Below are 24,725 nucleotides of genomic sequence, written 5' to 3'. Positions count from 1 at the left end.
AAATAAAACTGCCAATTAACCCTTAACATATATACACATTCTAAAGATCAGAAAGGCAGTACACCTTTGTGTAACAGCGTCAGAGGACAACGCAGCTCTGGGCAGCCTGCAGGCGCCTGGCCAGACTACAGGGGTCGCTGGTGCACGGTTAGCTGAGGATTTCCTGGCAGACCTAAGCCCTCTTCCTATTCCTACTTCTTGCCTGGTACCCTATCACTGACACGGTTAAAAGAGGTGACAAGGGGATCTGTGAGTGGGTCATCAGGTTAAAACAACAATTGTAAGTCGCCCTGGATAAGGACGTCTAAGTAATAATAATAATAATAATAATAATAATAATAATAATAATAATAATAATAATAATAATAATAGTAATGCTATACTCCCTCACACTAGCATGCTGAGGAAGGAGGTAGAAGATGGCAAGGATAGCAGGGGGGTGGTTGCCTCCTGCCCCGCCCCGGAGAAGAGTGGAAGGTGAGGGTGTGGCTGCCTGAGAGAAGAGGGAGAAGGCAAACCGTACTTTTCTATTTTTTTAAGGATTCTTATTGTGAGTAATCAATAATAGAATGACAACTGAAAATGTATTGATTACACCCAATGAGAATCTTTAAAAAAGATGAAGGAATCAGTAGGATTTTAACACAGCCCCCCAAGGAGGAACAGTACAGCATGCTAATGTATTAGCCCACCGGGCCATCTCATTTCCATGGAAGAACATGCTTTTTCATTGAGTATAAGGTAAATGAACCAAGTCTGAAAATAAAGGAATAAATCAGCAGGATTTGAACAATTCCCCAAGGAGGAAAAATACAGCATGTCACTGTGGCATCTCACATTCATGGAACAACTTGTCCATTGAGTATATAGGGAATTAAACCAGTTCTTTGAAAATAAAGGAAGTAATCATATGGATTTGAACCCAGTACCCCAAGAAGGAACAGCACAACATTTCACTGAATTATCAGACTGCACCAAGAGTAAAGCTAGCTCACTTGCTGCATGGTTTCATGTGTGACTTGAACTGGATTCAAAGCCAAACCACCTAGGTCAAACAATATTTTCTAAAACGAGGGATTAACACCTGTATTATGTGGGACTTGAACCAATTACACTGGGAATCAGAGTTCAACGCTCTACCATCGGAGGTAGCCAATGAACTGCTTAACATCCATGTAAAATGTCAACTAGTGCTTGAATTCATTGCCTGTACATTATGTAGGGACAGATTGGGACTCTATTATATTTTTAACACACAAGGCCTGAACCACAACTCTGGTGTTTATCAAAGTCTCTCTTTTATTTCTTAAGCAGAGAACACCAGTTGTGCTGTGCCTTTGTGTTGTTCTGGTTGTCATGGCATTTCTTTTGGTGTCATGGCAACCAGAGTTGGGCAGGGTACTGTGGGAAGGACATCTTTTTTGGCCAAGAATCCCTGAGGCTGTGCCCCCCGCCCCCCGCCCCCTGCCAAAACACTGTGTCCTTCCAATGCAATGATTTTTAGAAGGGAGCCCCAGCTTTTGAGCGAAACCCTTACAGAGGCGGGTAATGAATACAGTGGAAGATACAAGTCCTAAACATACATCAAGAAAAACAAGTACAAGTTAGAAAAAATCAAGACAACAAATTAGACAATGTTAGAACATTAGTAAGTTAGAAACCTAGAAAGAAATAAAGTAACTTAGACCAAACCTAAGTTAAGTTAGAACAAAGTTGGAATAAACCATTCAAACAATGAGTGAAGACATTTGGGACAAATTAAGAATGAACCAATGGAATACAAGAATAAACAGCGAGCAAAGCCAATGATAAATGAAGAGTGAACTCCAACATGAAAGTCTGAACCAGCAACATGCAAGAATACACAAAGAGGGAACAAGACTCAGTGTAACAGAAGGACATTTAGTTTCAGGAAAAAGACATCAAAAGGAACAATACTTACAACATGCAGAGAGTGAAATGGATTTTTATTCAAAATCATTGAGACGTTAAAGGCAAACAACAGCATTGCATACAAATTGCAAAGTCATTTTTTACAAAATATCAGCTCCCTTCCATATATCCAGTCACCAGGGGTTACCACCTGCGAGACAGAGGAGCATGTGTTAACTAAACCTGGAATACAGGCCCCTAACGTTCTGCATTTCAGTGTTCTAGAAGGGAGTGACAAAGGAGAGGAGCAACAGCAGGTACAGGGGTGTGTCAATACGAGAGTACAGGACAGAGGACAGCTGCTCTAAATAGAAATACAAAGTACTACATCATTGCTCCAATACAATGAATAGAAAGACACACATTATATTCTATCAACTTTATAAACACCAGAAGCTGATAATGCGACTTGCTCGAGGGAGCACAAATACACCACAATCCGGAAAAACGGCTGACAAACATCATGTGTTCCCAGGGCGAGAAAAGTATTGTGTAAAGCTTTGATTGGTTAAAGGGTAGCGGTGTTCTGAAAAATATAGCATTATACTTCCCCACGTGCTACTACACCTGTTTAAATAATGTACCTGTAGTTTTTCTTTTCGTTAACATCCTGACAACGTTTAACACTTATGGTCTGTTTTAAAATGGCCGCTCTAGTGCACTGATAGTGTGACGATTATTGCCCACATTGTCAAACAGCTAACACAGCAATAACGATCCATGATGTGGTATGGAACGGAAAAGCCAGAGCACTTATTTATATGTTTTTATTTATTTTTAAAATTGCTCTTCCTGCAGTGATTTAGAGGACAGATCTCAAACCCCAGTGCACTAGAGAGAGCTTTGAAACAGAATTGAAAGTTATAAGTGTAAAAAGGCGTCAGTGAAAAAAAAATTACAGGTACATTGTTTAAACAGTTGTAGCAACACGTGGGGACGTATAGCACTATATTTTTTGGAACCCTGCTACTTATTCATTAACATCAACACCAATACAGAGAGAGAGCGTGTCAATCTGTTGTTACAAATTGACCAATAGGATTAATTTTTTTTTTAAAGACGACTTCTTTCCTGGTACCCTATGAGTGACATGGTTATAAGAGGTAACATATTTAATTTTAAAGATCATAAAAAAAGCTACATGATGTAACAATATGCATTTTGTTAATGTTGCACTGCATTTTCATATAATGCTTGCATCTCTGCTGGACTCCAAATGTTGTTTGTTCATTGAAGTTCAGGATGGAAGTGATGGCCATGTTTATGGCACACGTTTTTGTCCACCCCCCATCACTCAAATTCCATGGATGGTCAAGCTTCCATCAAAAAAGTATTAAGTATTTCAAACATCATTTCATCACCATTGACAACATTATTCAGCTAGACAATAATTTAATTGAACTTCTTGTAACACTAGAAAACCTGTAAACACACTATTTGGAGATTATGTGTTTGGAATTGTTATAAGAAAGATACTAGAATACCAATTTATATGGTATTTTCCTATCCACAGAGCCAAAGAATAATCCCAGACTGATGAGAATGAAAGTGACAGGCTTGAAGTCCTTATTCAGTGACCAGCAGAAGTAAGCGCTATCTATACCTGAGATTTACAAGTCGTTATATTTAGTCAATTTATCAGTAGTATTTGTGACAGGAACACATCTAATTGATGGTATATCAGACTAAACTTTGTACAAGAGATTTAATATTGTGAAATTGGTGGATATGTATGACTGAATAAAACAAGAAAAAGCCAATTTGTTAAACAATTGTACAACCAAGAAAAGTGTAAGCTTTGATTACAAGCTCCAATTTAAATTCAATGACTGAATCTGATGACAGTATCCAGACCTAGAGCAAACATTGTTTGTCAAAGTCAGTCACAAGTACATAGCATTTTTTGAAGAATAAACAATTGTAACTGTATTGTATAAAACTAGAAAAACAGCTTGGCTGAAAGAGGAATTAAATTATTGTTTTTAAATTTGGACAGACAGGGGATGTCACTAACGCTAATAAGAGGTACTTGATCTGCATTGCATTCCTTACTTCTGAGATCCTCCGTTCTTGGGGTATATAGTCAGACCTAATCTAAAATGTAACAACCCCCCCAAAGTCATATTACAATGAGAATATACAGTAAACTTCAATAGAAATTAATAATAAACAGGAAGTTTGTTGGTTGTGTAGCGTTCATTCAGGATGATTAAATGTAAAAGAAATGATGCCAGATAGAAACAAATCCAAGAGAAGTTTATTATGAATATGGCACCTGCAGGATGATAAAAATTGAGTTACATAAAGACAACCATGTATGACATGTTTCATTGAACTGATGGAAATCTACAAAAGTATAAAATAACCCTGTTGTAAATGAAGTATGTACATTTCTGATTTGCAGCATTATCCATGGTCAATGAAAAAAAGATGTTTTAAAAAATAAGCCAGGCACTCATAGTTAGCTTCCATTAGTTATATGTTTTAAAACCACAAAATAAAATGTACCATAGTTTTCTCTTTTTAATATTTTAATTTGTTTGTATTTAGAATTTGTAACACTGTTAACATTGATACTAAGAGAATCCCTTTCCCCATTATTCAGCTACTTGGCACCCATTTCCTCATAAAAGAATCTGTATAATTGTACAAGAAATAGTTAAAAACACAGACACAGTCTTCACAGGTAATTAAGTGTTTTTTTTCATATTGTAATTTAAACACTATGTATTTTGACAGCAGCTGAGATTATTTGTTAGTTTAAATCACCAGAAATAATTTTGACACAACACAAACATTAAAACAGCCTTTTTTTTTCTGCTGTTCTGTTGTAACATATGGGTGTATTTCATGGGATGTCCACACTGTGTTATCCTACATTCCAGTCACACTTAGAGATTGCATTGTTCTTTGATTAACCCTTCCCAGTTCCGTTGGTAAATTTTTACCTTGGTAAGAAAACCAAAACGGACACGTTCCCAGAAATTGTTCTCGATTCCTGGCTCAGGTAAAACTAGACACAGTGATGGTTAGATATGCCATTTCACTGGCTCTCCCGTGCGGGACAGACTAAAAAAAGATTGTTGTCGACAAAACCACTGCAAAGAACAACATCAAGTAAACTATACTATCAACTTACTAAACATGCATTTCCAAAACATCTATAAAAATAGATTTATAGTGTGAAACATTTTTATTTCTTTAAGAAATGTTTAAATTTGATTTGTTCTACAACATCTTCACCTTATGTTGTTGTGTGGTACTCTAAGTTAACAGGGTTGGTGGAAACCAATGAAATACACCCAATGCGTACAAGATAAGCACAAGGGATTCTGGGAATGTTTTTACAACTGAGGCTTTATGGTATTAGTCTTTTACATACGTCTAAAGCGCTGTTCCTTTTATTATTTTAAAATGTGTTGCAAGCTGGAAACTGAAGTCATACCCAGAAATTCCTCTGTGGGGAAAAATGGCTCCATAAAACCTTGAGCTAGAGTCTTATCTCTGAGAGAAAGAGGTCTGTAGACTACACAACAGCAAAGCAATAGCAGAAACATAAATACAGACAAGAAGCAGCAAAAGGTGACACGACAGAGGAAGGCCACCACACAAATAAACACTAACCTCCAAGAATCACTGTTTCACTAGGACTGTAGGAGTGGAAATTGACCACCCCACACGAGAGATAAAGCACAGAGAAGACAAAGGACAAAACAGCTACATCGGCTTAGTATATACTGCATATAGTAGCACACACTGAAATTGCAATGAGACTGACAGCCAAGGACACTTACACATTGTACACATTACGGATCTCACATTTGTTATTTAGATGCCTTTTATGAACGGCTGCCAAAAGATGGAGCGGAAGATTTTTTTTTTTTTTTTTTTTTTTTTTTTTTTTTTTTAAGCTTTTTCATATTTTTTTTTTAAACAATAATCACAAATGGCGTTTTTAACACTGAGCTGTGATATTTATTTGTTACATTTTTTATATATATATTTTTTTGGCAACAGAGAGAATTAGAATGTGTACTTTTTGTTTGACATATTATTTATTTATTTATTTTTTTAATTGCATGTACCTATTACACTCTGATAGATCCAATCTGTACTTTCTGAGAGTAAAATGTATGCAAAAACATTAGTTAGTCTAATATTTAAAGATAAAGTATCAAAAATAAAAAATGAACATGTTAAATAATTGTTTTTAAGCATTTTTTTAAAAAACTCTTTCAAGGTTAATGTTGAAAATTAGCCTCAGCTATACTGAGAAAACAATACTTAATAATGAAAAAATAAAAACCTGCACTTAATTCCAATCTGAACTCAATCTGATTGAGTCTTCATTAAACATTTCCAAAAGGCTTACTGACCCAATACAAGGTTAATGTGAGGTTTGTAGACAAGATTTCAAGTCCTGCAGCAGACATAAATTCTTCTTATTAATACTTTTGTGTATGATATTCTAATCTTGAGCTGCAGCAATAAACTAGAGACCAGTATAAAAATCCTTTTTTTTAACAAAACATACCCCTGCCTACGAGCTGCATGTTGAACAAACAGACTGAATGGTAGCACCATGGTTTTGTAGGAAGAAATGTAAATGTTGCAGTAACATGTCCATCTTTTTTTTTTTTTTTTAATCATTTTTCCAACATTCTACTCGCAGGCCAGGAATTAACTGAAATTGCTTTAAGTGTGTGCAAGTCAGAAACATCTGAATTATAAAAAGAGAATCAAACTCTGCATAAAATTCCTAAAATACTATCCCCCAAATCAGAAAAGGAATTAAAGATAAGAGCCCCTTCTGTTTAACTTAGTCAAACAGGGTACACTTTCTCTATTTGTCTCCTTCAACCTTGATCACATCATGATATAGATTAAAAACCAACAGGTTTTACTTATTGAAAACATCTTTACCATTATGTGTTAGTATCTTATGGCAGACATATAAATTGAAGCATCATCATAAAGATGCAAAGAAAAGAAAAACACACATCTTAGAAGAAGACAAAAGATCAGGCATCTGGCACTCTTGACTCTCTGAAGGCAAAAAAGTAACTCTTTACATTAAAGAATAATTTGTTTTAGTTCAACAGAGAGAAAGACCGTGAAAGACAGAGAGAGAGAGAGAGAGAGAGAGAGAGAGAGAGAGAGAGAGAGAGAGAGAGAGAGAGAGAGAGACACACACAAACATGGGGACCATTCAATTCAATAACATGAGCAAACTTGCTCAAATTCAAAGTGCTAGAATTTTTTTTTCTCCCAAAATTAAACACAGTCTTATGCCTCAGAGTCTTTGAACGTTTAACACAGTAATATGGTCTTGTTATATATTTTTAATCTTCTTTTCTTTCCAGAGTTTGTGTGGTGTGGATTCCATTGCTGTACACAGGAAATGGAAGAGTTGAGAATAGTCCCTCTGCCGTAGTAAAGACATTCCCTGTAGGCATTTGGGTCAGACTGGCTCCGCTTACCGCTCCCCCAAACGGCCCTGACATGTTCAGCCGGTGCACGTGGTGGTACAGCATCTCCATAGGTGTCTTGGGGTCGAGCCCAAAACTAGAGCTGTTGACGTCCACAAAGTTAACTGCATGAGTGTTTGGGAGCAAATTGCCCGGCATCGCTAAGGTTACTTCAGCTGGGGCATAACGGATGGTGCCAGTGGTATAGACCCTTTGTGCGGAGGTGCTGGTGGTGGCGAGGGTCCCTGTTACCCTGTGAACCAGTGGAAGAACCACGTTGCCAGCCTGAAACCTCTGGAGGGCTTCTAGGTCCCCAGTGTATAGTAATGAGCTGGAAGTACTTGGAGTTCCCTGCTGCTTTTCTCGTGGGGAGGCCGAGAGAGGCGGGGACAGAGGGTCCGAGGAGACGGGTGCCAGGCTGGTGGCGCTGGAGGAGGTGCTGCTGCTGCTGCTGCTGAACTGAGTTTTGCGGCTGCCAGCTGTCTCAGTCCCCGGTGGGGTGAGGACAGAGTCAGGAATGGCGATGTGTAAAGCACTGCTGCTGGCCTGTGGAGAGGGGAAGTGATCGGAGCTGGGGGGCTTGGTCATACTATAGGGGGATTCGTTCCTTGAGATCTCCCTGTTGGGAGGATAGTTCCAAATACTGCTATCATTGTCAAAGTTGATAGGTTCTGAGATTTCAGTTTTGATTTTGAGCACGGAGGCACTGTTTGGTGAGGAGAACAGCCGGGGTTGGTCCCCCAGTGCTGGATCCAGCCCGTTCGGGCTCGACGTACTGGAGAGCCTGCGCCTAGTCACGCTGCCTCCCTTCTGTTTTTTCCTCCTCTTCTTCCTCTTCTGGTGCTTACTGGAAGATGGTGTGCCTACTTCCCCCGCACTATCCGAGTCCTTGGCACTGTCTGAGGTCACTGATTCGTGACTGTGCAGCCGGAGCTCAGAGTCTCCCTCAACGTATCGCTCCACCTTGATCTGCATGGAGCCCAGCGTGCCATAGCTGTCCACCTCGGCAGCCTTGTTGCTCTCAAAGTCGGAGTGCTCGAAGCTGTCCTCACTGTCCCGACTCTCCTGGTTGCTGGAGCTGTTCCCGTCCTCATTGCAGTTCATCTCATTGTCCGACTGGCTCCCTGGCTGCTTCTTGCTCTCAGACTCAGGGTCTTCACTGTTCTCAGACTGGTTCCCCTTCCCATCAGACTTCTCATTGTCCTCTGCAGGGGAGAAAAAATGCATCATTGCGTGAGCGAAGGACGCTGACCTGATAGCAAAAGCAATAAACCAAAGTGTCTTAACACACAGAAGAAATATAACTAACATAATTAAAGCTGACATAATGATATGGTTTAATTCTTCTATGCATTTTTAACCACGATTTATATTATTTGCCATAAAATGTCAGAATCATTTCTCCATTTGTACATTATATATATATATATATATATATATATATTTTATATATATATATAATTTAGATTTTTTATTTATTTTTTAGGAATTCAAGTTAACTATACTGGGAACTTTAAAACAATTTTAAAAAAAGGACTAGAATATCTTTTACACTGTATCTGTACTTATTGATAAAGCATTTGGCCATTTGTTTTCCTGTGATGCTCAAAGACTTAAAGGTTGGCTTCATGCACTAAGGATAACTGGCAGACCCTTTATCTATAGCAACTGTGTATTGTTTTATTTACAAGACTGGAAGCCATAGGCAGACAGATGCAGTGTACCTGAATTCTCCTTGGAATCAGAATCGGAATCAGAGGTCTCTGAGGATTCCGAGGCTTTCTCGGGGAGACTGGGAAGCTGTGCAATATCTATTGGAGTGTCCTTGTACTCTGGGTTACTGCAGAATGGAGAAAGAAGAATACATAAATAAGTAAGTAAACAGATGAATAAAATAATGTCAAAGCCAACTCTACAGCTATAGTTAAAAGTTTTGCATCACCTAGAATTTTTGGACTGAGACATCATTACAAAAACAAAACTACATGATTATAATTTAGATCTTTTATTTAACATCATGTAATCAAAGAAACTGCAAAAAAAGAGAAAAGTTTGACTTTGTCTACTGGAAGCCATAACAGTAGTACAGCATTTCATGTTAGATTTTGAAATTACACATTTTTCAATTGGTCAGTTATTCAGTACTGTATATTGTATAAAACTACAAATCAGTATGCAATTAAATATGTTAATGTAACATTATTCAGCAGGATTAATTCGACTGTATGAAGCAAAATTAGTTAATTATATTGGGTGATGCAAAACTTTTGGTAATAGTTGTACACACACACACCTTTGACTGACTAAAAAAAAAAAACTTTTATCTTTTCATTAAAATGTCAAATTCTGGTTGGGCTCCCGAGTGGCGCATCCAGCAAAGACTCCCATGTGGAGTGCAGGATACGCCCCATAGCCTGGAGATCACAGGTTCAAATGTCATTGCCGGCCGTGACCAGGGGTTAACGGGGGGCGGCGCACAATTGACCAAGTGCTGCCCAGGTAGGGAGGGCCCAGGTCGGCAGGGCAATCCATGGTTCACCACACACCAGCGACACCCCTGGCTGATAGGGCACCTGTGGATCTGCAGTGGAGCCATTCGGATTTGTGTTGTCCTCCCGCACTATAGGTCTGATGGCTTCGCTGTGGATCCACAGTGTGAAAAATGACAGATTAGCAGGAACACATTTTGGAGGACACGTGTTTCAGCCTCCATTTCCTTCACCAGGGGGTTGCAGCGGTGAACCAGGATCAATAATAACACAATTGCCAATTTCAAATTGGGGAGAAAACTGGGGTAAAAAAAAATCATTGGCAACAACTACATTTTTTTTTTACATATTGATATTTCAATAGCTCTTCGATTTCTCTTTTTACAGCTGACAGTTTTGAAAATTGTGATCTCATACTATTGAAATGGTGGTCACATTCAAGTCTCACCACACTGAAGACTAATGGGACAGCTATAAAACATAGTTTGCATTATGAACACAAAGCTGAACCAAATTCTCATATAAAAAGGTAGGACTGACTTACCTGAGTACATAATTGACCCAGATGATATTCTTTTCATTGGCATTCTTGGCGTTAATGGCAATAGTGGCACAAGACTGGATCCAGATATACCCTCCATTCTTTTGTATCCATCGATAGTACTTGGTAACACACTGGCCCTTATTCAGTACTAGAAAAGTTTAAAAACAAATATGAACACATCAGACAGCAGTGAATGCACTTTTATACAGATATATAATACAGCATGTAACCTCTTCAAAAGCACCCTATGCTACTGTCCAATTATAACCACTTAAATCAGCAATGAAAGAGGTTAATGCTTAATGTATTATGAGTACAATCTTCAACTATTGTATTTTACTAATTACTTACAAGGAATATCATAATCCATCTTGATGTTAATTTTACAGTTTCCCAATTAGGGATGTTGCCATTACTTATTCTGCTGGTTTCGGTTATTTGTTTTCATTGTATTTATCAGAAACTCTCCCCTTTTTATTGTGAATGCATCTTGAATCCTTTAAACCAGTAGAGGGCACTGTAGGTTTACAGAACCCTGCCCTTGTTGGCATGTCCTTGTCTACATCTGTGAAAATGAAGAACCTCTAACTGCTGTAATAAATTTGGCTAAATTAGCTGCTAAATGGTTATCTCAAGCAATATGTATTAACATTAATCATCTTGCTCTAAAACAGAACCAGTCAGGGTCTAAAAGAGGTAGTCAATTCATATTCTTAGTTTAATTATAGCTACTAATAAGGCTTTATATAAAACTGTTAAGGTAGGGAGTGAATTAAAAACTATGCATAAGGTGACCATATGGCTCCATGTTCAGCGGGACAGTTTGGGAGAGGCTTTTTAACTCACTGTTCAAGTTAATATTCTTTCTTGTAAAAGAAGCAGGACTACGCTTACCAGAATGCATTGGGTTGCGAGTTGAAAAGCCCAAACTGTCCCAAACTGTCTCGCTGAACACGAAGCCGCATAGTCACCTTAACTATGCAATTAATAACATTGAGAGAAAAATGCTGAACTTTAAACTGAATTGCAAAAAATGAGAGAATTAAATGAATTGTTTGTCTTTCTAGCCCATCTCTGCTGTATCTTCCATTTTCATTTTCTTTTCACTTTCATTGGGATTTACAGAAGTCTAAAAAACCCTAGAAAGAACGGGTGCAGCCCACGGCTGTATTGAAAAATGTCAATTGATAGTTGACAATATGCCCTTCATAGAAGATAATCATTTGATGCTTGTCTGCAGATCTGTTCTGTAACATTGAAGCTCTGCTTTGAAACCTGGCTTTAACACTGCTTCTTTGGGGGAAAATGAGCTGAAGTGTCTGGTAGTGCTGGACTAGCTGACAAAAAAGAAACATCTTTGTAAAACCTCATCTCAAAGTTATATATATATTTATTTTCTTCTATAAAACCACTGTTAAGCACGGCTGCAGTTTCTAAGCACATTTTTTTTAGTTTTGTTCAAAAATGAAAACGTACGGCTTAATGTTGCATTCTTTGGTAGAAAAACTGGATCAGGTACAATTTATCCTTTTTAGTTGAACCAGCTGACTAGTAATTTGAAATTACTGTTCAAATCACCAGCTGTAGTGACTCTGCACCTTAATCAATCACCCTGTTTTCAGAGAGGGCTTTGGAATGTTTTTTTTAATTTTTTTTTATATACAATTATATTTTTAGTGTATTAAAATCCTCTCTCTGTTACACACGGCATATAATAAATATGGTTTAGAATACCCTCCCCCTCTCTTTTTTTAACGAGGCTTACTGTTAACCCCTTTCACTTGCATTGTGATTACATCAATCAGGAGCTGCTCAAACTATTGATGTACAGCTAATGAAGAGTTTTTCACTATTTTTTTTTTTTAATGTCTACAGCTTTTGGAACCATTAAAAGGAATACTGACTCTTTAATCTCCCACTCTCCTCCTAAGGCCTGAGGCATGCCTGTAGGGTGGCCTCTCCCTAGAAACAGCATCTCTTGTCCTTCAGTTTGCTTTAATCACTTGGATCCTATCCATAATGGCATCTACCTTTCATATAACCTTTACCCAAACTAATAGAGTACAATTCAGGGCTAGAGGGACGTAAAAGTAAGTCATTTTTGCCTAAGAAGTTACTTTATAGAAAAGTCATCTCTGTCTACTGGGATATTGCAGCAAAGCCAACCTTTTACTTATTTATTTTCTTAAAGAAAGGTACAGTAGTCAAAATGTGCTGTTCTGTTCTGGTCTGTTCTGTTCTGGATAAATTTAAACCAGGCCCTACAAAGAAAAAGGCCTAATTGTACAACAGGGATGTTGTTGTGCGACCCCTCAGCAGATGCATGTCTGAATATTCTAAAATGGGCCTTTATGTTGAGGAGTAACTGGGGGGAAAAAAGGTGGTCTGTTATCTGCTTGTAAACAAATACTTCTATATAAAATTATACACTTAACATGTTCAACAAAACTACATAAAACATTTAGTACACAATTTTAGTATTTACATATAACTTAAAGATAAAGACCAACTTTAAATGATAGAAACTTTACACTGCAGTGACCCCCAAAACCATGTTCAATTAAACTAAAATATAATCCCTTGCTATTTTACTATAGTTCAGCATTTTTGTGCATGCAGAAACCAGACCTCACAGCTGTTTAGTTTACATTACAAATATAGTTTAAGTGGTAGGGACCCAATATTTTGAAAATTGCTGCTGTATGACTGATAAAGTCACACCATAAAGACCTGTGGAAAATAATTATTATAAAAAAAAGCTGAAAAGGGGAGAAGAATAACACATAAATTAAGAAAATGTGATGTCTTTTAAGTATGCTGCATTTACAGTATTCTGCCTATTTTATTATTCATTTGAGATAGTCACTCAAAAAGAACAAAGTACAAATAACTGCTAAATACAATGCACTGTAATACACTCTCTTGTAAACAGTTTACATCAAGGGCCTAGGTAACGATCTTCAGACTTTTAAGGGGAAGCAACAACAACACAGTGAGGTAATTGCTTTATAATTCAATTGGACTCCGCTATCTAATCAGACTTCAACATTTTGCAGTGCCCCAAGGATGTCTTTCTTCTCAAGAAACACCTCATAAACCATGAAATGTATAACTGAAACTGTTCGCTTGAAGTATTGTCTCACTAACTATACTGCTATATAACAATCCTTATTGGTTCACTGACCATTGCCGCAAAGCAAATTAACCATTGTACATGAACCTATGGTTCCTATAAAATAAAAACAAAGGGTTGCTAACTGAGAGTTAACAGTGCTAGATTTTTCATTCCACAGCACATGCATTTTAAAGACTAATATGAACCTCTGACTGCTACAAGTAGGGCTTTAATATTTGATGTTTCTTTTAGATTTTGATTCAGCTGACTATGTAATTTGCTCTTCATGTGCAGCTCCATTCACTCTTTCAGCCAGCTGAAGTCTTCTGTTATAATAAGATTTTAGTTTCAAAATACATTTCTTCAAGGTACATGAATAACACATATCCTGAACAGCCAATAAAACCATGTTACAGTACTCACAATCTAAGTGACTGTGTCTGATCCCTTCCACATCTTCAGCGTGAATGAAATGATAACATCTCTTGCCCACAATGTCTACAGGAGTCAGATCCATGTAATCACTAATTCTGGAAGTAGAAAATGTTATTCATAAGATCAGTTCATTAACCTTTGCCAACAGCCCCCCTGCCCCTCTCGCCCAAATACCAGCATTAAGCTACCTGCCAGATGAAACCTCCAAACTCTTTTTTATATATTAAAAATGACTGTCTATCCTTTGTCTTGCATCAACACATAAATAACACACATTTATCAAATTCAGTAAGTTAATAACTTGCAACTTAAAGTTTTTTATTTCCTAAATAAATACATAATTCAATATATAAGAATAAACGATATATTGATTTTAAACAGGCTTGGTGTGACAATGGTATGACTCAAAGGTTTTCTTCAAATTATTCTTTTGAAACAGTGTTGTCCTATACATATTAATGTTAATATATACATACCAAATGGTTTATTGCAAATGAAGGGACATTTTATGTATGCAAATTGACATGTTAACTGCATATCTTAACAGTGTATATTCAAATCTTTGCATCTTTGATGCCCATCTGGGAAAAAAATAACTCCGAAAATTTCCATACAGCTAATGCAAGATACAGTAATACTTCAGTTTAACCCATCATTTTGTTTATAAATCACATATTTCATTTTTAAAATGATAAGTATATTTCTCAGTTTTTCTCAACATACTTGGTGTGGGGGAAAAAATATGCGTGTTGATAGACAATTCGTTATTAAAAAGATACAGAATCACTGACAGGACATTTCTCTTACCTATTTTCACAGTAAACAATATTGAGGTCCATATTTACTCGGGTGACGAACATCTGGCAGTCGATTCTAACTTCGTTAATTGTTGGAGGAGGCAAAGCATGGGCAATGACCACCATCCCCATTATCTGAATGGGGACCGTGATTCCATGAGTCAGGGACAACCTAATCCTTAAGCGTCCAGTTACGTGAATAACCTACAATCAAAGAGAGGACACTTTGTAACGCAGATCTTACACAAACAATCTGTCAGTTACAACCACTTTTAGATTAAAAACTTTAAAAAGCACAGGAAAATTATGTAAAATTAATATTATTATTAATATTATTATTAATTACAATTTTTTGTCTTAAACTTCTTAGTTCTACACTGACCTGGTAGAAAAACTAGATTCTTATTAATTGTACTGCTTGCAACAAGTATGTTTTATTTTCTATGTATAGGTGGGATATGTAGTATGGTCTGGACAGCTCTGAAAAATGGACCTGGTCCATATATAACATATGTCTATAAATATAACAGAAACTGTTGCAAGTTAAAGGGGAATTTATAAATACACTTGCAAGCCAATAATCTATAAGCATATTAAAATTGCTGGAAAACCATTTTAATTAATCAACTGAAGCATTAACTTCAGTAGCAAATGTTTTGCCTAGGGAAGATATGGTAAAGGACTAAAGGACATAACTGCCTATTTTACCTTTAAAGATTTAAAGTAAGCATTCTTTGTAGCTCTACTTTGCCTGAAGGGGGAATTGACTTGATTTGTGCACTGTACTTCCATTTTAATTACTCTGTAAACATAGAGGGAACTTCTATATGAACCTTTCAGCCTGTTAAAACCAGTGACACTTCAAGTGGAGAACTCTAGACCAAGATGAGAAAAGCTTTATTATTATTATTATTATTATTATTATTATTATTATTATTATTATTATTATTATTATTATTATTAATGTACATATACTTAATAATTATCAGTGGAATGGATAATTATTGTAAGGTTAAAGGAGATATATTTTGCAATGAATGTCACTTAAGCAATATATTGTATCGTTCTACCTTTTAATAACAAAGGAACCCCCTTCTGTACATCAGGCACTGATAGTAAAGGTTTAAGGTCTGTGCCATTTTCTACTCTGTTGAATTTTGATTATTTAAATTTTCCTAATCCCAGAGATGCAGCAGTCAATCCATCATGTGGAAACTTTGAAAGTGGAAACGCCTGGAATCGGTTTAGTTTCACAAACTCTTATTATAAAACTATAATCTCTAATAGCAAAATACTTTTATTCTATACTGAATGAATAGTCTTCTTAATCCTATTAAACTGCCTTTAAGAAAGATGGAAAAAAAAACTGGTGTGGGGGGGAAATAGATATATTTAACTGCCAGTGAGTTAGCTTGGCACTATAGCAGCAGAATGCGAGTATTTTATTGATTTAAGAAAAAATGTTTGCCCAAGTTTAAAACTAGCTTCTAATAACACTGGTGTATCCCAATTAAATGACATTGAATCATTCAGATCCCTCTTTTATATAGTGGTAACCTGGGGATGATATTAGCTATGGGATTTTAATGTCATCAGGTTAATTGTCTTGTCTGAAGTACAACACCTGGGACAGAAACTGGGCTCCAGAACACCACAATGGGTATTGGTTATAACTGGCTCAAAAGGAAGAGTCTATAAACCATTAAAACCACTTACTGAAGAGGCTGATTTTCCATTGAGGGAGAGCGAGTTGTTAAGATGTTTAGATTGGCTTAGAGGGGTGGATTTCTTTGAGACTCAAACCGGTGAACTTCCTGTCACATTGTTCTAGCAAATACAAATGAATTGAGACAGCTTTTGGCACCAACAATTGTGCCCCGGAGCAAGCTGCTAGTGGATTTAAAATGTCCTGAATATGTACTGTAGGTATCAGTGATGTGGCCTGAGGACTGTACAGCAAACAACATACCCATTTTGATGTGAGGGGAACCACTAATTGTTGATGCTCCTCTGTCTTGCTATTAATTGAAGCATGCAAAACTGTGCACTGTATTTTCCATATTGTACACTGACTGAGGACTACTTTTAAAGGTAATTAGTTCTGATAGTAATTTATAGGTTTTGCTTTTTGTTTAATTTTTTTTTTTTATTACACAGACAAAAAGGCAGCTTTTCCTTTGGACAATGACCCTGTATTCTGACTGCCTGGTAGAGTGATGCTAAATTACTGGGAACTGCCTAACAATATTATAATGAGAGGTTAAAAATATACCATTGTGTTTTCACCTATTTGCAAAACAGGCAACAGGAATTGTAAAAAAAAAAAAATAAATAAAAAAAAAAAAAATATATATATATATATATATATATATATATATATATATATATATATATATATATATATATATATATATATATATATATATATATATATTTGGTAAGAACTACAGCTGGAATTACCGATAAAAATTACCCCCAAAAAACAATGGTTAAAAAATAAAAGATCAAAGACAAACGTAAAAATAAAATAAAATAAAAAAACTGTGGATGAACAAACAAGCAAAATGTTTACAACACTAAAAGAGAAGCACCTGGAAGTTCCACCCTGAATACTTTTGGGACACAAGCTAGCAGATGAAGATGATACTCTATGATGACATTCTTCCTCAGAGAAGTTAGACAGTTCAGGAACTGCTGACTCCAGGTTAAAATTGTGCTGTACATCCAGTTCTTAGAAGAGTGTGACAAGCTTGTGTCCTCTGGGCCAGATAATACACCATAAGCTTCAGATCTTCAAACAAACTTCAATTAGCTTTGGAAACAACACACTGGCCCATAAGCGAGCAGTTAAAAATAAATTAAATAAAACTGGTTCCAAATGTGCAGTTATAAAATCTTAACGTTATAAAATAAACAGAGAGAAAAGAAAATGAAAATAACACAAAAAATCAAAAGCACCAGGCATCAAAAGTTAGTTAAAAAGACAACTTTTAGAAGTAATTGTAACTAAGAGAAGTCTGGAGCAGATTACTTCAGGAGTGCTCTTGGCAAAAACATCACACACACTGGCTAAACTTTAATATGCTCAAGCCGCTATATGCAAACTGACACAGCAAGGTTGTGTCAGGCAACACAAAGCAAAAAAAAAAATTGCATATCTCAATTTATTACAAACCAACATAACAAAGGGATCCATTTTTATAATTCATGGTTCAGCACACAATGCACATTCCCTCTGTATGAATATAGAACAGGTATACATAAGAAATAAGATTTATCAGTTCCCAGGGATTCTCAGGAGTGCTTTTGATATATGATACAGCACAATAATGACTGAGAACCTTTACATGAGTGCATTAAATGAGATCAGCCCAAGATCTGTTTAAAAAAAGATGGGTTTAAGCTGCAGAAGGAATCTCTTTGATATGACCTCCACAGTAGAACAGTGATGTAAGCATCCAGAGTTCCTGCACTTCCCTGCCCACTTCAGGCAGCAAATATCTGCACTTGCATGTAATATTTATACAGGTGCATTATGTAACAACACATATTTAGATTATTTAAAACACAAGTACTGTATTAAGAAGAGTCCTTGTCAGGCAACTAATGTATGCGTGTATGGATTTTAATATTTATACTGAGCCAAAACCTCATGTTTATCTGCATGAAATATATACTTCCAGGCAGATGTAATAGATCAACAGGACACAATGCACAAAGACAGAATCAAAATATGATTAGTGCTGTCAAATGGACCTCACAATACTGCATCACATTCCCATTCTAATCATTGGATCTTTTCTTATTCTGTAACACAGATTACACTTTTGATTTTCAGAAATCACTGCAACACATCACTATCAGATACAAAAACAGGAAATGAAAACAGCCCATTTTAACTGTTAAGAGTTATTTACAGCTGACTACTAACTACTGTGTTGAAAAGGGTCTGCTTAATAACGCCTGTGACAAAATGGGAATGAACCCAAGCCATACACTTCTCTCCTTTGCTTAGAAAACTCCACTCATTGCTCCAACACTTCACCTGGCTAAGTAAATGCACTCTTCTGGTTTGTTCACCTCTACATTTCTTTATTAATGTTTAGTCAGGGAAAATGTATATTAATTGAAACAGTCCCAGCACACACATGCTGACCTAAATCTCCTACTGGGAAGTGCAACACAGTGTCATCCCACATGAGAAGGGCGACAAAGACACTCATTTCACAAAGACTCATTACTGACTGGAGACAAACAGCACCTACGTCTTCCATGATGCAGAAGGTATTCACACCTGATGGTGTGAATCCATGAATCAGGTTTCACCTTGTTCAGAAATAATGGTTGTGTCTGAAAGAGTTTAAATCATGCTTACAGCACTGCATGCATTTACACAACACCTTGACGGCAATAAGTGGTTCTGTGATGGTCTGGGGGCAGGGGTGAGGATTATTCTCTCTATTTACAGTAGATAGCAAGTCAAGGTAAACGGTGACACAAGGCAGTGACGTGGAGGTAAGGGATAGCAAGGATACACCAAACTTATTCTGCATCTTACAGAATCCCAGTGAGGGTATTAATCTGCATTACAGGGCCAACGGAAGTCAAATAGACCCAATTTATTAATCACTATTCTCACTTTTTAAAATGATGGTAATTAACTCTTGTCATCTTCCTAATTATTACCTTATCTTCCAAATTATGTCTTTTGTCTTATTATGTCCTACAAAATTAATTGACATTTTTTGCACATAAATCAGTTATTATATTTTATGAATACACACACTACGCAAGCATATCCAAAAAAAAAACCCCAAAAAACAACAACAAACAACAGCAACAAAGCTTACACAAACTGCCACACCAAAGGTATAATTAATTTGCTCAACTGGATAATGCTTTCTGTGTCATGTCTTATTGCCTAACTATTTCGTAGTTGTGCAATGGTTTATCAATGGTTTATCAATGGTGTCAAGAGATTTTTTATTTTTTTTTAAATCACAATCTACCAAAATCCTGATACCCATTCTCCATTGTATAATTGGATGGGTAGCTGTTATTACTGTTTTCCAGTATACCTTGGCAGGGCAAGGTAGGTTTAAAGTAATTTTAGTGCATCATGACAGTTTTGACATTTTTAGTAAAAGGTGCACGGCCAATTTTCTCAAAGCAATAACACAATTTCAACAGTATAAAACTATCAAGAACAAATCCTTCACCTGCTCCGAGCTGCAACTAAGTTATTTAATGGTCCCTAAATAAGCGCTATACTGTTTATTTAATATAGGCCTAAATGCAAAGGCAGTAAGGCGATAAAGAGGGCAAAGTGTATTTTGTTAAGATTTTAAATCAGTAAGATTTTAGTTGGAAGCTGACTTCCACTGTGATTTGGTTTCTCGGTAATCACCTGATTAACCTATTTGACTTGTGTGTTTAACATTCCTACTAAGGTTGCAGAAGTTTTACAAAACAGGTCTCCTTAGGGAAAAGAACAGCAAGAAGCAGACTTTTTCAACACAGCTGTGTGGGTACCGTCAATGTTTAACCACATTTTTAGAAGCAATACAATAACTTTTGTAGTTTTTTTTAGATGAGAAGTAAAGCTTTTTGTTGTTTATCAAGACGATCTCTCAATTAAATTGAATTCTGGGACACACTCTGTGGGATTTATGCTCTTCCAGGGTATTATGGGTAAAGCAGTTTAGTCAACAGCATGCAAAAAAAAGTGTTGGTTTATGGTTTATTGTGCTTTAAGGAAATGACTGCCAATCTGTACACTGTTGCACACAATGATTAGTTTGGTTGTTCTTCTTAATGAAAACTTCAGAAGTGAGAAACAGGTATTTAAACATAAAACGCTTAAGTATAAAAGCTGAAGACGACATTTTACCAAGTTTTTTTTCAGCATATGTCATATGATGGAGGGTTTAAAGTTATGGATTATATTTGAACACATATGACACCAGGTTCGCAACCATGAATATGCCTCCCTTAGTTAATTAAGCATGTAATGTAGATCATTTTATTGCGTCATTGTGTTGCTCGTAGCTTGTATTATAAAAGTACCAATATTCAGCACTCTATGTCGGCTAGATAAGCCACAACATGGGCGGATTTACACAAAGAGCCCTTTGCATGTTTGAATTGCATTGCAATGAACCACAACTAAAGAGCAGCATCTTTTTACCTTGTATCCAGATGATTTGATGTGGACTCCTCTCTTGGTCAGTGTAGATTTCATTCGTATAAAAAACGAGCGCTCCAGCATATTGTCAGGAGCTAATAAACTGGGGCTGGTGGATTCCACTGTAAACACAAAGAAAAATCCAATGTGGAATTAAAAATAGTCTACTGTATATCAAAGTTATATTAACTTCTGATTACATGTATGTTCTACCATAGATGTATAATCAATTGAACTGGTAAAAGAAATGTTATTGATGTCATAAAGTACAACCTTTGATATGACACTGCGAGGAACCTTCTTGAATAAGTCAATTACCGGTAAGTAAAACATTTGCTCTATACATTAGGTTTGCATTCCAGAAGACAGAAGCCTGCTGCTGTTAAGTGAGTATATGAAGACAAGAAGCAGGTAACTTAAAGATGCCGATCTAAGTAAAACAAGTACTGCTCTGAATTGTGTGTCATATAAGGAAACAATGCACGTAAAAGTCGGGACATCACCTTTCCATGATTATCTTTTGTGTTATTTTGTTGTTTCTGAGCACTTGAATTAAATGTCATTTAAAATCTAACTAGTTCTTTATCAGTCTAGGGAAAAGCCAAGCTATGTTATATTTAGTCATTTCATTTCTTCTGATTAAATATGAATAACTATGACATTTTTCTCATCATCTAACACAGCAGAATACGCCAACAGCTTTTTAATACACTACATAAGCACAACCCTCAGCTCTAAGAGTTTAATTCGCCCCTCTAATCCAATCACATCAACCTTATTTCTCTTATCAGGGATTCCCATTTTGAATTTAGTGAGCTCATTAGTTTTAATCAAAGCCAGAGAGATCAAAACTTACACTTAAATGCTTTAGATCAGAACTGTCACTCAGCCGTGGAGTTCTATTTTACTAAAACACAAGATCAGAGCCCTTTAGAACTTATTTTTTTCATTAGGCATGATGATGGCTTAAAGATGCAGCACGGAATTTAAAAAAACATGTTTTACAGACTATACTTTAGGCCATTTCCGTTGAGTATTTTTGGCACCCAATAAAAAAAAAAGTCAAAGTGAAGGCAAATTCTATATCTTCTATATCACAGGATAATTCTTCAAAGAATTCTGAATTTAACCTTCATATCATGTTGTAAATGTACACACGCATACCATCATGTTAGGGTATACATCATTACATGGTAGAAAACCAATTTACTAATTCTTGTTTTTTTTTTTGCAGTGGCACAAACAAACAAATGACTCAACAGTAACTTTCAACAGAATGAAAATGGCTGTTGCACCAACCTTCCCCACTGGTACATTAATCACAAACAAATATCAATCAGTCTGTTTCAACATCAGCAGATCTAAATACTCACACGCTTTAAACTCTATTAATCCTGCTGGTGTTTTCTCCTGGGGGTGATTTATACATCACTGCATTAACATCACCAAATATAGTGGAAATACGTCCATGTCAGAGTGGCCTAATGAGTGGCAGAGGTATTTCAATCTGCAGCTATGTAGTCCATTAAAAGTTATTTCAATGAATTTTCCTGTTTTATACTTAAAATTACCTATTGAGTATTTATGACCAATTTATGGACCAGTTTTTGTGCCCCACTTCACACTTGTGGCACTGCTAGTGAGTTCCTTATTTGTTGGTTTATATTCAATTTGAATGTCCAAAAAAAAGTTTGAAGAAAAAAAAGTAATAATAATAATATCAGGATTGGAAATGCTCATTAAAAAGTTATAATTAATAAATCCATTTCTGTCAAACTGCAGTTTGCCAATACAAGGCATAACAGTTTATTATAATAAGATGTTAGTGAGGCTTTACTAGTACAAAGCTTCCTGTCGTTATGTCATGAAGGCCATGGTTACATGTTCTTGTGCTTACCATATCTAAATGTAGCTGAGAGAATACATAAGATGTCAAGTTTAAGCATCATGAAGCCTCATTAAGTCTGATGGGGGTTCTATTTTGTTTTTAGTTTTTATACATTTTATTTAAACATTCGTTGGCCAAGATATAAATCCATTCACATTTCCTCTTGCAAAGCAGTAGAGTGTACTTCTGGTAACTGCAGCGAATGCAGTGATAGTATCACGCTGCCACAACAAATCTAATAAAGCACAACTAACAAACATTGTAGGTGATAAAAATCAGCAGTTAGGCAATTAAATCAGCTGCAGTATTATCAAAAAGAAAAAGGGTACTATTGTTATAACAAAGTATGCAACCATTGAGGAGCCCACCTAGACCTGGTCTCATAGACTTTGTAAATGTTTCAGGATGTAAGTAAACTGAATCGAATAATACAAGAAAAAACTAAACAAAAAACTGCTTTACATAGAAAGCCTAGCTCCTTATCTCACACTCCTTTAATATCCAGCAACACTGTTTATCGAGGTTTGTGAAACTAGTTGATAAGGTTGCATAATCCTTCATCAATGTTTCTTTTACCTCACAATGTATGGTGCTGTATTTGAAGTTATGGGTAAACATACATCAAAACATCAATGTACTATAATAGTGTAACGTTCAGTATCTTTTTTTTACCTTTACTATATGTACGACTTCCGCAAAATACCTTGTAAAAGCCCCTTAAACCCACATATTTTGCATCATAGCCATTTTCCCCATCATTTATACTACCGTCAGGATCAGTAAAAATACCACTCTCATTAGCTTCATGTCCGAGCTAGGCAAACTGCTTCAAAACAAATCATATTCCCTTGTATTTTAAATCAGCATGCCAGAGTTTGCTGCCAATTTGCAACAGAAATATGTCTGAAACAGATGCACTCCTTAAGGGTATTTCTAGTGACCTTAGTAATAACATTTGGTCTGCAATGTCTTACACACAGTGATTGGCACATACAAAATCTGACCTAGATATACAATTACCCAAAACTGGCACGTTCCACATATCTTGTGGAATTTCCAGCGTGCCAATCTGAAAACATATCTGTCCAGTTTTCTGACACTGTCCTTATAGCAGTCTGACATTTTCTAGTTTTAAACATGTATTTTCTTACGGCCAGTTTCATGACCTTGCCAATGTTTAAAATATATATCAATAGGATGCTAGTCACCCCCTTTTAAAGCATGTTTCTACCCGCTACTTCAGTAAAGACTACTTCAGATATCGCACTATTTACAACACTAAGGGCAGATTACAGCAACAGCAATACAGTAATAATTTTAGATTTATACAGGGAAAACAAATGTAATTATGGAAAAAATGAGCAATGCAAAGACGCTGAAACATGCTGTAGTAGTATATTAAAAAATACCAAATCATGAAACAGTAAAAACATTTAATTATTGGGTTAACACCCCCCCCCCCCCCATTCAAACAGATTCAACAAAGGGAAATTAGAAATATACCAAATCAAAACCACAAATAACAACACAAACACATTCAGAAATAAATATGAAGCTGCATGTCTTGCAACAGTGACATCTTTAACAGCATCAGAATGTTGATTGCAATTAAGCATGGCCTGCAGCATTCGAATTCTGAGAGAGACAAAGTTTTAAACTCAGAATACAGTCATGTGTGATTTTTTTAATGTATTTTTATTTCTTTATTTAAGTGTCACCTTTGCAGACATATATTCCCCCTCATTCCATGTGTAAGTAGCATGAGTCAGGGCACAGTGAAATACTGATCTTTAAACAGCAGTGTAAACAATCACACTGGGATGCAAACTGTACCCAAACTGGTATGTCTGTGAGGATGGACATGCTGCCTTAT

At 36.2% G+C, this 24,725-nt stretch overlaps 1 protein-coding gene across 4 annotated transcripts in view; it reads right to left on the bottom strand.

Annotated features, from left to right (window-relative positions):
- Nucleotides 1-4,171: 4,171 nt before the first annotated feature.
- Nucleotides 4,172-24,725, bottom strand: part of LOC121329793 (neuronal PAS domain-containing protein 3-like) — a 232,055-nt gene continuing 211,501 nt past the window's right edge. For all 4 annotated transcript variants that reach the window (XM_041275604.1, XM_041275605.1, XM_041275607.1 and 1 more), the window contains 6 exons: nt 20,968-21,086; nt 14,791-14,984; nt 13,972-14,078; nt 10,434-10,581; nt 9,125-9,240; nt 4,172-8,605 (listed from right to left, as the gene is read on the bottom strand). In XM_041275604.1, the coding sequence (XP_041131538.1) occupies nt 7,275-8,605; nt 9,125-9,240; nt 10,434-10,581; nt 13,972-14,078; nt 14,791-14,984; nt 20,968-21,086 (2,015 nt within the window). In that variant the 3' untranslated portion in view covers nt 4,172-7,274. The remainder of the gene's footprint in view (nt 8,606-9,124; nt 9,241-10,433; nt 10,582-13,971; nt 14,079-14,790; nt 14,985-20,967; nt 21,087-24,725) is intronic.

The sequence above is a fragment of the Polyodon spathula genome, chromosome 17 (genome assembly GCF_017654505.1).
Source record: "Polyodon spathula isolate WHYD16114869_AA chromosome 17, ASM1765450v1, whole genome shotgun sequence".
In the NCBI taxonomy this organism is placed as follows: Eukaryota; Metazoa; Chordata; class Actinopteri; order Acipenseriformes; family Polyodontidae; genus Polyodon; species Polyodon spathula.
Note: the sequence above shows the minus strand (reverse complement) of the source record. Positions and strands in the feature narration are given on the sequence as shown.